Genomic DNA, 17,584 nt, shown 5'->3' on the forward strand with positions numbered 1-17,584 from the left:
TAATACTACAGTGCCTTGAAAAAGTATTCATACCCCCTTGAAATTTTCCACATTTTGTTAAGTTACAACCAAAAACGTAAATGTATTTTATTGGGATTTTATGTGGTAGACCAACACAAAGTGGTACATAACTGTGAAGTGGAAGGAAAATGATAAATGCTTTTCAAAATGTTTTCCAAATAAATGTGAAAAGTGTGGCGGCATTTGTATTCAGCCCCCCCCCCCCCGGCGTCAATACTTTGTAGAACCACCTTTCGCTGCAATTACAGCTGCAAGTCTTTTTGGGGATGTCTCTACCAGCTTTGCACATCTAGAAAGTGAAAATTCTGGCCATTCTTTGTAAAATAGCTCAGGCTATCAGATTGGATTGAGAGCGTCTGTAAACAGCAATTGTCAAGTCTTGCAACATATTCTCAGTTGGATTTAGGTCTGGACTTTGACTGGGCCATTCTAACACATGAATATGCTTTGATCTAAACCATTCCATTGTAGCTCTGGCTGTATGTTTTGGGTCATTGTCCTGCTGGAAAGTGAACCTCCACCACATTCTCAACAGGTTTTCAGACTCTTAACAGGTTTTCTTCTAAGATTGCCCTGTATTTGGCTCCATCCATCTTCCCATCAACTCTGACCAGCTTGCCTGTCTCTGCTAAAGAAAAGCATCCTCACCACATGATGCTACCACCACGTTTCACAGTGGGGATGGTGTGTTCAGGGTGATGCGCAGTGTTAGTTTTTCACCACACATGTTTTGCTTTTAGGCCAAGAGCCATCTGACCAGAGCCCCTTCTTCCATGTTTGCCATGTCCCCCACATGGCTTCTCGCAAACTGCAAAAACGACTTCTTCTGGCTTTCTTTCAACAATGGCTTTCTTCTTGCCACTCTTCCCTATAGGCCAGATTTGTGGAGTGCACGACTAATAGTTGTCCTGTGGACAGACTCTCCCACCTGACTGTGGATCTCTGCAGCTCCTCCGAGTTCCCATGGGCCTCACGGCTACTTCTCTGATTAATGCTCTCCTTGCTCAGCCTGTCAGTGTAGGTGGACGGCCATGTCTTGGTAGGTCTGCAGTTGTGCCATACTCTCTATTTTTGGATAATGGATTGAACAGTGCTCCGTGAGATGTTCAAAGATTGGGATATTTTTTCACAACCCAACCCTGCTTTAAACTTCTCCACAACTTTATCCCTGGCTTGTCTGGTGTGTTCCTTGGTCTCCATGATACAGTTTGTTCACTAATGTTCTCTATAAAACCTCTGAGGGCTTCACAGAACAGCTGTATTTATACTGAGTAAATAGAGTCCACCTGTATGTAATTTAATCTAATTAGGTGACTTCTGAAGGTAATCGGTTGCACTAGATTTTAGTTAGTGGTATCACAGTAAAAGGGGCTGAATACAAATGCACGCCGCACTTTTCAGATATTTGTAAAACATTTTGAACATTTATCATTTTCTTCTGATTATCTTCCACTTCACAATTATGTGCTACTTTGTGTTGGTCTATCACATAAAATCCCAATAAAATAAATTTTTGGTTGCAAACTGTGGAAAATTTCAAAGGGTATGAATGCTTTTGCAAGGCACTGTATATATTAGTAATGCTTAGGAAAATTACATTTTTGTTAAAAAAAATGACATAAGCATATGCAATTGCTACACAAGCCAATTTGTAATTAAAAAAGGGAATTTTTAGTAAAATGTAATCTAAACACATTAAACTTTTAAACTGTAAATCCAAAAGTTTCAATGTAAGTATGGAAATAAAATTACATTGCTGGGAAAGTTCTTTACAGAACATCCCCAGAAATGAAAGTTATTGTTCCAGTGAATGAATGGGTCACTGCTGTTCCCATTTGCTTTGTCTCTTGTTCCAACACAGAGGTCATGTGATTAAAGCAGACACAAGGAAGTAGGAAGTGAATGCATTTGCAAGTTCCAGAATACAGGCAGGTGGGACTGCAAGGTGGTTTCCTAAAACCCTTGCAATGCATCTAAATGGGCCTAAAAATCATTTTAAAAATTGTAATTACCCTTTAGAGGGGATGGACAACCAAGCAAAGGACCTACTATTGTGGCAGCACTTGTCAAATATACGTATATATTCATTGGAAGACTACACAATCTAAATACTGAGGAGGCAGCGTTTATGGTCTGTCCCAATCACCCTGCTGCTTTTCTTGGAACTAGTAATATGATGGCACCAGAATATGAACACTTTCCTTTGGGTTTACAAAATGGGCTAGTCTTTGGAACACTTTTCAGCTGCATCAGGCTATTTAGCATGTAGCCAGGTTCCAGAATGTCACTATAAAGATCTAGGACCATTTACAAAAAAATTAGAAAATGACCGCAGCAACCAATCAAAAAAAAACAGGTTTCATTTTCAGATCTAGACTGCAAAAATATCAGAGTTCTGTGAGCAACAAAGAACATTTTATAACACTTTTCATATACCAGTCCTTAGGTTTAGTCCAGATTTCTACTTTAAAACACAAAACTAGTCTTAAAAATGCTGCCCCCCCACTATGTGGAGTAATCTGTGTAAGTACGATGTATATACTGAAGAGGAGAAGGGGTTCCTGGATGCCACACACCTCCTCTGGCCATGTTATCAGCAGGTAAAAGCAGCCTCAGCTCAATTCATTGAAGCCTCGTCCCCAATGCGTTTTACCCCTAATGCTTACTCATCTTCACGGTGTATCAGGCCTGGACGAACCCATCTCCAGCCTGCACCCTCATAAGCCAGTGGCGTCCATCCCACAGGACTTCAACAGCCAGAGCAGGGGGGGCCACCAAGCAACATATATACTGATCTCCTAGGTTGTAAGCTCGAAAGAGCAGGGCCCTCAATCCCCTCATGTTTTGCATTGTATTGGTATTGTTCTGTCACATGTTCTGTCCCCCTTTGTAATGTACAGCGCTGAGCGAACTATTGCGCTTTATAAATACTGTATAATAATATTTTCAGTGTGCTCTGGTCACGTGATCCTCTGTGTAAGTGGCAGCTGCATGGAAGAAGAGTGCTTGACAATGGCTGGGAATGCCTGAGAGAGATGAAAACACAAATAGGCTCCCATGGACCATCCAATGTTGGTGGCCCTTCCTCCTGCAGCAGCCGGCAACTGACATATGGGAAACCAAGTCAAATAACCGGTCTGGAAAGGGCTGAAAATAGGCAAGTATATACATTTTTCTTACAAAGGTCAACATAGGTGTTAGGAAGGAGGGATCATTTTCAAGACCAGTTAGCTTTAGGCTGGAATTCAACTAACGACATGGGAATTTAAAATGCATTATGTCCAATATAAGTCAATAACAAAATTGCGCCATTCTATACAAACCACCGATATTAAAATTAAAGCCGAACACTGGGACCTTATAGAATCCTGGCCACTGTGAAATTTTATACAAATTGATCTAGAAATTATTCTGGATTCACTAAGTTTATTAATACAATAACAGATTCTTGCATTATTCCACATTTTTAAGACAATTTTATATAAAAATAAAGAAAAGAGGAGTTAACTGAGCAAGGTAACACGTCCACCTTAACAAAAGGCACCTGCAGTAATGCTGGATGCACAGTTTTAAGGTTGCTGACATTATATCATTTCACCAATTTCATATGCTACAGTTATACTTACTAGCTTAATTTTTTTGCACTTCTATGAAGTGGAAAACAGTATTTTTCTACAATTCCACTGAGGCCAGCCATAATGATGACCACTGACTGCCTTATTGCACCATAAAATCTATCTTGCGGAAAGTCCATGAAAAGGCTTTTAAAAGTTCAACTTAAAGGATCACAGTGGCCAAAATACAAGCAGACTTATAAAAAAAAGAAAAAAAGGGATTTGTGCAGATACTGCTGCCTGTGCAGACTGACAGCTAGAACAATGTGTGGTCCATTGGACACATTTATAATCTTACTGCTAGGGAGCTGCTTATCAACCACTGCCAGTGAACCTGTTTCTGTGACTGGAGCATGGAATGCACTCAGACATCACTTGCGGTGCTGGGAAAATGGAAGTAGATCAGAGAAAAACTTCTAATTTGATTGCGCTCTCTCCAAGTATCTGTTGACACACACACAGTAGGTCTACTACCCAATCTGGCTAAAATAGGCTGGATAAGAAATGGATTGGTGTCTACTGTTGACTGTGCTAAAACTAGGTTCTCAGGATAGGTCCTATTTATTAATGAATTTTGGTGCTTTGTCTAGAGGTCTATGGAAAAAAAGTCATGCCCGTAGCATCGAAACGGTCATTCTAGCACAAACTGGGCAACACAATAAGGCAGACCGGCAATTTTACAACTGCACAAAAGTGTGAATGTTCATTAATAAGGCTGGCTTCACGCTGTTGTGATGTGACTAATGTGCATTATGTCATGTGTTAACATGCGTTGTGTTAGGGCAATCTTTTCTGAATGGACTGCCCAATGTACCACAAAAATGGCATGGTTTTTTTTTTTTTTTTTTAACAGCACAGTATAGTGCGTTACTGTTAATTGTGGTGCTCTGCAATGCATGTTTGCTGGCCTGGTGTAACATTAAAGCAGATCTTCACCTTCTGAAACAACTTCCTGCCTCTCCACCCCTCCTACCATCCTGTATGTGTATAGCACGGTTTTGTTTCATTTTGTTTACGTTTGTGTAAAAAAAAAAAAAAAAAAAAAAGTCTGTCCCCACCTCCCCATGCATGTCTTTTACCTAGACGAACGAAGTGCACAGTCTACTGTGCCTCCTGGAATATGCATGTCACATATCCCAAGAGGCATAGCCTTTCATTCCGGAGTGGAATAGAAGGTGCGGGCCTATCGGCGGGTTATCGGGAGGCCCGCCTGCTGAACCCAGAGTAGCCGCAGGGCCTTTCAATTACGGTCGGAAAGAACATGGTGGCACAGGACAGAGTGGTGGCAGGGCATGGGAGGATCTCAGTGAGACAGCTCTGTATCGGCTTGATGGGCGAGTACCTGAAATGTGCACATACCACTTTCCAGTAAGCAGGGATAAAATGAAAAAGAAAAAAAAATTGGGGGAAGGGTTTGGGTGGGGATCTGCTTCAAGAACAAACACAGCAGACCAACACGCAAGTTACCACAGCAGAACTGTGAGGAACATCCAAAGTCAACCTGTATTTTAGTTTGTGATCCTTTCGAACTCTGTTCTCTTTAACCAAGTAAGCACCAGTTCAACAACTTGATTTTTAAATTTTTTTTTCTCAGTAAAAATATTTTCTATTGCGACAGCATATTATGGACTTTAGCTTAATAAAAAGGCAACAGATTTATTCTCCACACCATGATGGGAAAGACAAAATTGTCATATAGGGTTTTTTTGGGAGATCTAGGATTTTATACGGTGGGAAAACATAGCTTAATCTGGACAAGTAAACTATTTTATGTAATTGTCAATTTTTTTTTTTTTTTTCTTTCCTTTAAGCCATATAGACACTTCATTTCCTGCTACAAAACGGAGATACGAGCATTAGTACAATTAGTGTTAGCATTCATAAGAACATGCAGTTTAGAGATTCTGCTTCATCGTTCCACAGAATGCACAAAATGTCTTCTGTATAAGCAGAAGAGAATAGACAGATACACTTAAAGCTTGAAGTGTCATACTCGATTATTATCATCTAAATACAGGTACATGTGCTTTTTTTTTTTTATTTAACTGATACACGTTGAGCATATTCTAAGTCTATGAGGTGATAATCTGGAAGGTAAAGACAGGACAATAAGAAATGTTGCTTTTTTATTATTTTGACTTAATGGGCTCCCTCTCTAGCCACCGCACTCTGACCTTTTGCTTATAATGATACTCTTTAAGGAAGTCTTGTAACATAGATGGCAAAGGAAGTAGATCAATACCATCATAGGTGGTAGACTTGCAAATGACTGCTCTGCAGATATACTGCAAGCTAAAAGGGAAAGTTCTGTTTAAAGGTACCGTCAGCAAGGGCTCAAAAAACATGCAAGAGCTGGGATCTTTATAGTGTTCTAAGAGTCCAGTAACAGTGGAGGAGTGAAACACACAGGGGTCGTGAGCATCAAAGCTGAAGTTGTGGTTCCACTGCTCAATGCGTGCATGCAGAGATCGGTTGTAGCGGCGGAAGCTCACGGAGAATAGATAGTCCTCTTGTGCGGAATCCCTGAGCAAAAAAGTGCCCTCTGGCCGGCCTTCCAACAAGGCCTCTGCCTCATAGCGATCCATGACCCCCCAGTAACATGGGTTGCTTGTGATTTCCACCAGATCTGGCACAAGGCAGTGAATATAATCGATCTGAGTGTGCACTTTCCAGGCTCCCTGTCTATTAGTTTGAATATGGCTGTCTCCTGAAAACTGGCGCTGTTTCTGTCGCCGTGACTGCAGGCAGAGAGTTGTGCCGTCTTCTTCAGACTCACACCCGCCTTGTGATGCTGCACCATTGTCACCAGTCATGTCAGCCATGCCAGGAGCAAGTTTTGGTCCAAGCTTATATACAGGGTTGACTTGTGCTGTTGCTTCAAAAGTGTGGATTTGGGCATTTGGTGGAGGGTCAACACCTTCCTCAATACTAAGCCTACGCCTCTCCCGTAATCGATCCTCTTCATCTTCAGCAGAAAGCAAAGACTGCTCAAAAGTGTCCAGTATGCTTGAGTGTGGACTGACAGGAGCTGTATGCTGTTTAATCAGGTGCCATTTTTGGGCCAGATCAGATCCAGCAGGAAAGGGGCATTTTTCAAGCATCAGTTCAGAGAGATGAATTTTCCTCTTAGTAGTAAAAAGTGGCTTTGACTGCCTATTATAAGCTCTAATCGGAAAACACAAGCCCACAGTCTCATTCAGCCTCTGCCGTAAACTGCGACTTCCAACCGCTCTGCTTGAAACAGCCTCCACATCGTGAACTGATCCTACCACATGACGCCTCTCTCTCCTTTGAAGCCCGCTCCTTTGCCTACTAATCTTTTTGTCTGGATCAATAGAGTTCTGAGTTTTGGTGGAGCATGAATGCTTCTTTTTGCCACCCCATGGGGCATGGCGAGTATACGAGTCTCTGCGTGCCAGACGGGCACCTGTGCTTAGACCCATGTCATTGTCCTTTTCAATACTAATTTCAACTAACTGTGGCATTTCCGAAACACAGTTTGGATTCCTCCTACTAGAACCACTGCAAGGACTCAGGCTCAGTTCAGGAGAAATGTTTTGGTGTAGGGGACTAGCTGACTGCATGGAGGCCGGACCAGCGGAACCCTCTGCTTTATCCCCACCATTCGTACATCTGTTGGCATTAACATCCACAATGTCATTTTGATTCCCATCCTCCTCATGGCTAAAGAGATTCTGGCACCGATATTTGAATGTGTTCCACATTTTCCCAACTTTATCCATTTATCAACTGACCTGCAACAACAGAAAGAGAATATCAGGCATTGAACAAAACTAAAGAAACATAATATAAGCAGGAGATGGAATAACAATAAACATCAGAATGATTTGCTTAATCTGGAAACCTTTTACTGAGAAATGAGTGATCGAGCCTGACCAGTAATTATATCCAACATCAGACCACCAGGCACTTCCTCCAGGGCTATATATGCAAAGCACTTGGTAAGTCATTCAACTCCCACCAAAGAATTTGGGCAGACATGCAGTACAAGCAGGGTAGGATCACAGAAGGTGTAATTTATCATCAATTTTTATTGCCCATTTTGTTCTGTTATGTCAAATGCCAAGTATCCACATGTGCGCATACTCTATTTTCAGCCATATATGAACCTGTAAATACAGAATGTTGTACCTATATATACACATGCAGCAAGCTGTAATTCTCCATTACCAGACTTCATTTTTTCTTTTACACTCGGAAAGATGCATTTAATTTAAAGCAAAATTCTGGGCAAAAAAAAATTTTGTACCATGCAGTGAGGCTGTGCCTGCACTGCATGGGCCAACTGCTCATTTTTGTGTAGGGGTGATAAGAGTGAAGATATACTTACCTAATCTGCCGATCCTCCAACCACAAGGTCCTTGCCACTTCTGCTCCCCCCTGCATGCTGGCCGTCTTGTGAATGGACTGTTCCTGACGTCATCACACTAATAGACCCATATTTCTAAAATGTGCTATTGACATGAAATTTTCACCATAGTTCGATAAGAACCAATGCAATCCATACAAAGAAACAAAACAAATAAGTTCAGAAATTAAGTTATGTGTAATAAAATGGAATGACACAGGGGAAAAAGTACTGAACACATGAAAAGGATCTGCAAAAAGGCATGGAAAGCCAAGACACCATCTGAAATCTATCAGTAATTAGAAAGCAATCCTGCCCCTTGTCAGTGCAAATTAATATGATCCGGTTCAGTCTCAACTGATGGCCTATAAAACAGTATCTCATTACCAAGGGGGTCACACAAGAAACATGTCATGATGGGTAAAAGCAAAGAGTTCTCTCAAGACCTTTGCAAACTTATTGTTGCAAAACATACTGATGGAATGGGTTACAGAAAGATTTCTAAACTTCTGAATGATCCAGTGAGCACTGTTGGGGAAGTGGATAGAACATATCACCATAAACTGGCCACGACCAGGTGCTCCTCGCAAGACTTCTGACAGAGGAGTGAAAAGAATTATCAGAAGAGTTGTCCAAAAGCCAAGAACCACTTGTGGAGAGCTTCAGAAAGACCTGGAATTAGAAGGTACAATTGTTTCAAAGAAAACAATGCACTCAAGAGCCATGGCCTGTATGCACACTCCCCATGGCCTGTATGCACACTCCCCATGGCCTGTATGCACACTCACCAAGCAAGACTCCACAGAAAGAATGTTGAAGCTCATTTAAAGTTTGCTGCACAACATTTAGACAAGCCTGTGAAATACTGGGGTAATATAGTCTGGTCAAATGAGACCAAAAATGAACTCTTTGGATGCCATAGAACACACCATGTTTGGAGGTCAAATGGCTCTGAACATCATCCCAAAACCACCATATCAGCAGTGACGTTTGGAGGTGGGAATATCATGATGTGGGGCTGTTTTTCAGCATACGGTACTGGCAAACTTCATGTCATTCAAGGATGGATGAAAGGAAAAATGCACCAAGACATTGATAAAATGCCATCTACAAGAATGATGAGGATGAAATGAGGGTGGACATTTTACCAAGATAATGATCCCAAACACAAGCCAAGGAAACTCGCAATTTGTTTCAACGAAAGAAAATAAAGCTGCTAGAATGGCCCAGCCAATCACCTGACTTGCATCCAATAGAAAATCTATAGAAAGAACTCAAGAGCAGAGTTCATAGAAGAGGCCCACAGAACCTTCAAGATTTGAAGACTGAGGCCAAGAATGGGACAAAATCACACCTGAGTACTGCATGCAACAAGTTTCTAAATGCAGGAGGCATCTTAAAGCCGTCATTACCAACAAAGGATTTTGTATGATGTATTAAATACATTTCAGTTAGCGAGTTCAGTACATAAAATGGAATGACAAAAGGGATAGTTGCTGAACTTGTTTGTTTTGGTTTCTTTGTCATTACACGTTGGTAACAACCCATGCAGTCCATACATACAATTTCATGTCAATAGCATCTTTAGAAATATATTTACTGAGAAAAATGGTGACGTGTTCAATACTTATTTTGCCTGATGTATATATGCCTTCACAACCTTTCATGCTGGACCTCACGACATGGCAAATAAATAGGCAACTTCAGTCACAGAGGCACCAGCTAAGCAGCACCAACAATTTTCCCTCTTTGAAGCTCAGTAAACTCTGGACATGACTCTGTATTACTAGCAGTGCACGCCGTGAATGACGAAAATGAAGCTTTCCACCTCTTAGTTAGGTGTCTCATCACACAGCAGAAGTGTATGCATATATATATATATATATATATATATATATATATATATATTTATAATTATACAGTATTTATATAGCGCCAAAAGGTTTGCTCAGCGCTGTACATTAGAGTGGGAGACAGTACATGAGACAATACAGTAACAATACACGAGGGAGCGGAGGGCCCTGCTCCTTAGAGCTTACAATCTAGGAGGGAGGGGATAGTGGTACAGGAGGAAATGGCTGTGGGGGATGGAGTGGTAGGAGGAGTGGAGAAGATCAGCATTTAGGTGAGGGTTTTCAGGGTGCGCCTAAAGGTGAGGAGGGTAGGTCACAGTCTGATGGATTGGGGTAGTAAGTTCCAGAGGATGGGGGAAGACCTGGAGTCGGGCATGGGAGGAGGAGACCAGGGAACTAGAGAGTAGGAAGTCTTGTGAGGAGCTAAGAGTACGGGTAGGGTGGTATTTGGATATCAGGTCGGTGAGGTAGTTTGGGGCAGTGTTATTTACAGCTTTGTACATCAATGTTAGTAATTTGAATTTTATGCGTTGGGCAATCGGAAGCCAGTGGAGGGAATGACAATGGGGGGTGGCAGATACGGAGCGGTTGGTAAGGTGGATGAGTCTGGCCGCAGAGTTCAGGATAGACTGAAGCGGGGATAGCCTGAGATGAGGTAAGCCGGTGAGAAGGGAGTTACAGTAACCGAGTCGTGAGATAATGAGGGAGTGAATGAGTTGCTTTGTAGTTTCTGGGGTTAGGAACGTGCGTATTTTTGGGATGTTGCGGAGGTGGAGCCTGCATGAATTTGCCAGCGATTGGACATGGGGCAGGAAGGACAGATTGGAGTCTAGAGTGACACCTAGAACTGTGGCTTGCGGGGTGGGACCGATGGTGGTGTTGTTGGTCGTGATGGAGAGGGTTGGGGGGGGCACGGGCTGGGGGGAAAACTAGGAGCTTGGTTTTGGAAATGTTTAATTTTAGGAAATTGAGTGACATGCAATCTGATATGTCGTTCAGTAGGCAGGTGATTCGGGCGGAGACTGAAAGGGTGAGGCGAGGGGTGGAGAGGTAGATTTGCGTGTCATCGGCGTAGAGGTGGTAGTTGAAGCCATGGGAGTGTATCAGCTGACCAAAGGAGGAGGTGTAGATGGAGAAGAGGAGGGGCCCGAGGACAAAGCCTTGAGGGACCCCAACAGAGAGGGGGAGGTGGCAGCGTTATAGGTAACACTGAAGGAGCGCTGGAATAGATAGGAGGAGAGCCAGGAGAGAGCGGAGTCTCTTAGGCCAAGAGAGTATAGTTTTTTAAGGAGGAGGGGGTGGTCAACTGTGTCGAAGGCCGCAGAGAGGTCGAGGAGTAGGAGGACTGAGTAGTGGCCATTAGCTTTAGGTTAGCAGGTCATTGGCGAGTTTGAGTAAGGCGGTTTCGGTGGAATGTAGGGGACGGAAGCCGGACTGTAGGGGATCAAGGAGATTGTTGTCGTTGAGGTGGGAGCTTAGGTGATTATAGACTATGCGCTCAAGGAGTATGGATGTAAATGGCAGCAGGGAGATTGGTCTAGGGTTGTTTAGGTCTATATACACATATACACACACACACACACACACACACACACACATTTACACACACACATATACATACCTTCAAACAAATTAAAATTTAGATGTTTTATAAAAAAGGAGAAAATTTGTATCAAGCAAATGTCTAGGGGAAAAAAAAGCAGACCCAAAATTAATTTGACTGTAATATGCAAAAGGTGGCTACATGTACCAATCGACAATGTGTGCAAGGAAGTTAGTAAAAACTGCAAAAACATCATCACTCTACCTTAACAGGAAAGGTGGATGAAAATAATAATGGTTACAGTGTAGACAACAACACAGCTGCGGTGTGGCAACATGTGACAGTTTTGCAAAAACATTAGGAGTCCTTACATAATCTTATGATTACACGAACTTTGTTTTATGCATTGTTACAACTAAAACTTCTATATCCTCTCATGACTCAGTAGCATTTTGTTACTTTAAAGTGGTTATAAAGTTGTTGTTTTTCCCTAACAAACATTATGCTTACATGCTCTGTGCAGTGGTACTGCAGAAAGCGCCCTGAACCGCCTCTTCTGCATCTGCCCCTTGCTACGGGCCAGACATGCAGGCTTGACCTCGAGCCGGGCTGCGTGTGTCCACAGACATACAGCACAGCTCAGCCCTGCCCCCTCCTCACTGGATATGATTGAAAGCAGCAGGAGACAATGGCTCCTGCTGCTATCAGCAAAGACAGACCAGGAAGTGCTGGATCAATAAAGGACTCATAAGTGTTTAGGAGGGGGAAGGGAGAACACACAGATCAAGTTTTTTTTAACTTAATGCAGATAATGAATTAAGGTAAAAAAAAATAAAAATAAAAAACACACCTTTATTTACATCCACTTTAAAGACTGAACTCCAGGATAAGCAAATATTGTCTGAAAAAAAAGTCATGCGTATTTGTTGAATCTTGGTGTGCTTTGTGTATTTCTTCCAGATCTGGAGTAATCCAGTGTGAAACTTTCCCTCTCTGCAGGAGCTTCCTGTAATACAGACTGGTCACTGCTGCTCTCTCTCCTTGTGCAGGGCGACTGGTCTGGTCTCCGCCTCCTCCTGTAGTTTTGGTGGGTGGGCTTACTGGGTCCCTTGCACAGCTCTGCTCAGGCTATGTACAGCACAGTGATGTCTCTGTCACATGTACAACATAATAGTGCAGTTTGCAGTGGCATTTAGTGCAACCAAAGAGGATTTATATCCTTTGTGGCGAATGAAAAAAGTAAAACTTATCTGTTCTGTGCAATGATAATGCCCAGAACCGGTCCCTTACCTCTTTCCTGGCAGTTCCCTGCTGGCGTTCTCCCCTCCTTCTTCCAAGTGCCTTATAGCAAGCCCTATGCTATGGAGTCACTTGTGCAGGTGTCCCAAGCTGGGCTGTGTGTTTTCATAGACTGTTTTGGATAGTGGAGGGGGGGGTATGCATTCAGGTAAAAAAAAAAAAACCCCACACACACCCAGACTTTAGAGCCACTTTGACAGCAGTTTCCGGAGCAGTCATGTAAAATGTTATGTTCATGGAGTCAGCCTCTCTTTACAGGCTATGAAATGCAGGGCCTGCTCAAGAGGATGGCCACCTCTGGAGAGAACAACTTAGGAGGTAGATGTGAATGGTGGCCCGAGAACTACAGCTCTCACATTGTGATACTTCACAGGTGAGTGACAATCGCCGTTTACATTCACATGCATGTCCTACTCGTGCCTTTGCTATGTGATAGAAATGGTTACCTGCCAGTGCTATTTATAGAGACATTAAGGGTCTAATATTTCCCTTGAAGTAATTATAAGGGTTCAGATTTAATTGCAATAAACATCTCATAAGTACCTGCCCTGTGCAATTGTTTACATACAATTCTCTTCCCCGTCAGTAATACTCGGCGATCACCGGCTGGGACCCGTGATTGACAGCTGAGGCCGCAAATGGCGGTGCGGGCACATGGCTCGCCCCATACCTGGAACTGCAAAATCTCACACTCACTATCTCACAGAAGTGAGTCCACCCCTCAAATTTTAGTAAATATTTTATTATATCTTGTCATGTGACAACACTGAAGAAATTACACTTTGCTACAATGTGACGTAGTGAGTGTACAGCTTGTATAACATGTAAATTTGCTGTCCCCTCAAAATAACTCAACACACCGCCATTAATGTCTAAATGGCTGGCAACAAAAGTGAGTACACCCCTAAGTGACGATGTCCAAATTGGGCCCAATTAGCCATGCTTGATCAGCTGTGCACCTGGCATCTTTGAGCTGAGCTCTTCCAGGATCATTCACCGCAGAGCAGATTGGGGGACCAGATGTTCCCTGATCTGCTTTTGCGCTCCATCCTGAAAGCATTTACTGTGGTCCTGCGCTCCCTGGAGGATAGGGAAAGTTCAGGCTCCCTGGCAGGCAATAGAGAAAGGGGTGCACTTCAACTGAAGTCCAGGCTGTTTCTAAATAGCCTATGGATAACAAGTGGTTAAAGTGACACTAAAAAGCAACTTGTGACTATAAAAAAAAAAAAAAGCAATATGCCTAAACATAAGTAGAATGTACCTTCTCTCCAATGCAAGTTTTTTTTCTACTGTTCCAAGACCATCTATTCTAGGGTGGCTACGTTTGTTCTCCATGCCCCTTTGTGTATGTGAATGTAGCCACCTTTTCCTGCCGGAGATGGATTACTCATCTACCTGTAGACATATACCTTGGAATCCAGCATTTTCTGACACTTTGTTTACATGTAAAAATTTGCATTTTTTGCTGGAAAATTACTTAGAACCCTGAAACTGAGGCCCATGGTGGATGTTGCAATTTTTTATGTCACATGGTATTTGGGACACTTGTTTTTAAAATACAATCATTTTTGGAAAAAACACACTCGAACTTTGATGCAGAAACAAAAATTAGTAACAGTTTGTTAAAATAAGAAAGATGTTACGCTGAGTAAATAGATACCAGACATGTCACGTTTTAAAACTGTGCATGCCCACACAACAGGCAACAAGCTACATAAACTGTATTAACAGGCAATGCTTTAAAAGCCTTTACAAGTTGCCACTTTAGAGTTACAGCCCTCAATCTCAGGTTCGCGGCGATACCTCACAAATGGTGTGATCGTGATTTACAGATCAACGTGTGCTTTCACCTTTGCGAGTGAGAGCATGGTGGGAAGCGGTGGGGGGGGGGGCACTTTAAAAGATGTTTTTATTTTTATACTGTCATTTTAAACTTTTATTCTCATAGGGAATGTAATTATTCCCTGTGTAGTAATAGGCAGTGACATGTCCACTTTAAAGAGCAGAGGAGAGATCTGGGGTCTAAGACCTCAGGTTTCTCAGTAAAGGTTCAGGTCATACCAAGATCGGTGTGATCCGATGCTTTTTTTGGACTACTAAGGGTGTGTTTACATCCAGCAAAACCGGAAGTGGTGACATGCTTATTGCTTCTGGTTTTCCTATACCACATAGATGATTGGAGTTGTTCCGGTATCCAATTTGCTCTATAGTCAGCTAGTGGAACCGCTTGGCTGGAAATAAAAAAAAAAAAAACCCAATACTGCAGGCATGTCCAAAGTCCGGCCCGCGGGCCATTTACGGCCCGGGGGTCGGTTTAATACGGCCCTCCAACAGCCCTCCCTGCTCTGTGTAATGTGGCCCTCCCACGGCCCTCCCTTCTATGGCAGACAGTCTTCTGCTTGAGAGCAGAGGGCAGTGCGCATGCCTGACTGCGGCGCGTTCTCCCTGGTCTGTGTAAATGCGGCTGTCGCACGGCCCTCCCTTCTGTGGCAGACAGTCTTCTGCTTGAGAGCAGTGCGCATGCGTGACTGCGCCACGCTGGGAGCGACAGAGGGCGGTGACGTCAGGGCCGGGCTTCCAGCGTGAAGTGTGTTTCTCTTCCCCTCCCGGCTGCCGTGCAGAGACTTCAGCTCCAGCTACCTTTTTCACCCTTCACATTAGTGCAGGTAAGTTTTTTTAAAATTTATTTTCAATACATTGTGAAAACTCAGCTGTCAGTTGATCTTAATGTTATGAAATGAAAAGTACGTCGTTTGCAATTAACTTGGCATAAAATAATTTATTTGCATTTAATTGTAATGGTTCAAAGAATGTTCGGAAAAATGTTCGGCCATCCACCATGTTCACTTCATCCAATCTGGCCCTCTTTGAAAAAAGTTTGGACACCCCTGCAATACTGGGATGATGCCTGCAGTATTGTGTTGGTTGAGGTGGCATCCATAACCTTAGAACCATATTTGTTTTTTGTTTTTTTTTTCTAAGAGCAGGCAATTCTTTCATGTAAAATTGATCCAAGCGGCTATATAGCTGCTGGATAACTTTTTCATGATAGGAATCTCATTGGGCACTTCTGTGTACATCACTCTGTGGAAGTGCAAACATAAGAGATCATTTTTAGGCTGCATTCACATCTGAGTGTTGGGTTTTATCACACATTGGTAATCTAAAAATGGAACCCAGTATGCTTGAGCACCGGGGGGTTGTGCAATTCAGAGTCACAGCATTAACATCAAAAGGACGTAGCATTATTATCCTACTGTATAATTCAAGGGTCCAAGATGGTTTTGATTAATCTCCGGGTGAAGCAGGAAACCCTTCCAATTCACCTAACCGCTTACAAAATCGTTGGCAGCTCATGCATACCAGTCATTTTTTTTGTATGCAAAGTATAGTACTTACCTGTATTCAAGTAAATAGAACACGAGTAATTGTCAGATTCCTAATAAGGGTTTCTGCCTAAGGTAAAAATAAAATAAAGAAAAAATAAACTAAGTGTAGTGCAGGAGAAAGTGTTACACATGGCAGTGGAAGAAATTCTGGAGGCTAACTGCTAAAAACAAAGTAATGTCTAAACTTGCAGATATCCATTTATTCCACAACCAGTTACTGGAATATGAACGATATTTGAAAAAAATATATAGATCTTGATTTGATTAATTGTGCGATCCCCATATCAGCTGACAGTCATCACTTGTAAACTGAAGCATTAAGAAAATGGTCTCGGCTTGCAGGGGCCACAGCAGCCTGTAGATGGCAGAGTGCCCATTTTTACTGTAATTGCCCTATACAATTATAATATTAAAAATTATAAATATTTTTGTCCACTTATAAGCAAAAGTAGAGCAGGTTTTTTCCAAATTATAGTGGTTATACTACTAAAAGCTATTTTTTTTTTTTAACTTTGAAAAGTAGGTAAGAAAAAAAGTAAGCAACTTCAAATCCTGTAGCTGCTGACTTTTAATAAAAGGGCGCTTACCTATCCAGAGATCCAGTGCCACCCACACCCGTGCTAGTTCTTCACTAGCCTTCAAGTTCCCCGCACCAACATTCTAACTGCGGGCAGCCGGCAATGTTGATCTGGGCTTCACATCCAGCTGCCCACTGCGCTAGCCACACTGCACTTTGTGAATGGTCTTGCAGTCTTCTGGGACCTGTGACGTGCCCCCCCCCCCCAACCCCAAAGTGACAAACGAAATTAGGCGGAAAACTCTGCGTTAAAAACAAAACATCTTCTGTGGTCTGCTCTCTCCCCCAAGCCCCCTTATACTCACCTGAGAACAATCTCGGTCCAGTGCTGTGCATGAGAGCAGTGGCTCTATCCCTCCTCATTGCAACAAAGACAGCAGCGGAAGCCATGTGGACAACTCAAACTTAAGAAGAGGAGATTAAGGGGGGATAGGATCTCCATGTATAATACATAAGGGGGGGATATGATCTCCATGTATAATACATAAGGGGGGGATATGATCTCCATGTATAATACATAAGGGGGGGATATGATCTCCATGTATAATACATAAGGGGGGGATATGATCTCCATGTATAATACATAAGGGGGGGGGATATGATCTCCATGTATAATACATAAGGGGGGGGGATATGATCTCCATGTAGAATACATAAGGGGGGGATATGATCTCCATGTAGAATACATAAGGGGGGGATATGATCTCCATGTAGAATACATAAGGGGGGGATATGATCTCCATGTATAATACATAAGGGGGGGATATGATCTCCATGTATAATACATAAGGGGGGGATATGATCTCCATGTATAATACATAAGGGGGGGGTATGATCTCCATGTATAATACATAAGGGGGGGATATGATCTCCATGTATAATACATAAGGGGGGGATATGATCTCCATGTATAATACAT

At 42.5% G+C, this 17,584-nt stretch overlaps 1 protein-coding gene across 3 annotated transcripts in view; it reads right to left on the reverse strand.

Moving 5' to 3' along the window:
* Nucleotides 1-3,427: 3,427 nt before the first annotated feature.
* SOCS5 (suppressor of cytokine signaling 5) overlaps nt 3,428-17,584 on the reverse strand; it is a 62,985-nt gene continuing 48,828 nt past the window's right edge. For 2 of the 3 annotated variants that reach the window (XM_089653912.1, XM_089653913.1), the window contains exon 3: nt 3,428-7,390. In XM_089653912.1, coding sequence (XP_089510038.1) covers nt 5,765-7,378 — 1,614 coding nt within the window. In that variant the 5' untranslated portion in view covers nt 7,379-7,390 and the 3' untranslated portion in view covers nt 3,428-5,764. Of the gene's footprint in view, nt 7,391-16,098; nt 16,156-17,584 lie in introns of all 3 variants that reach the window. The other variant, XM_089653914.1, reaches the window with a different exon arrangement.

The sequence above is a fragment of the Staurois parvus genome, unplaced genomic scaffold (assembly GCF_062004578.1).
Source record: "Staurois parvus isolate SC_StPar_1 unplaced genomic scaffold, SC_StPar_1.0 ptg000727l, whole genome shotgun sequence".
Classification (NCBI taxonomy): domain Eukaryota; kingdom Metazoa; phylum Chordata; class Amphibia; order Anura; family Ranidae; genus Staurois; species Staurois parvus.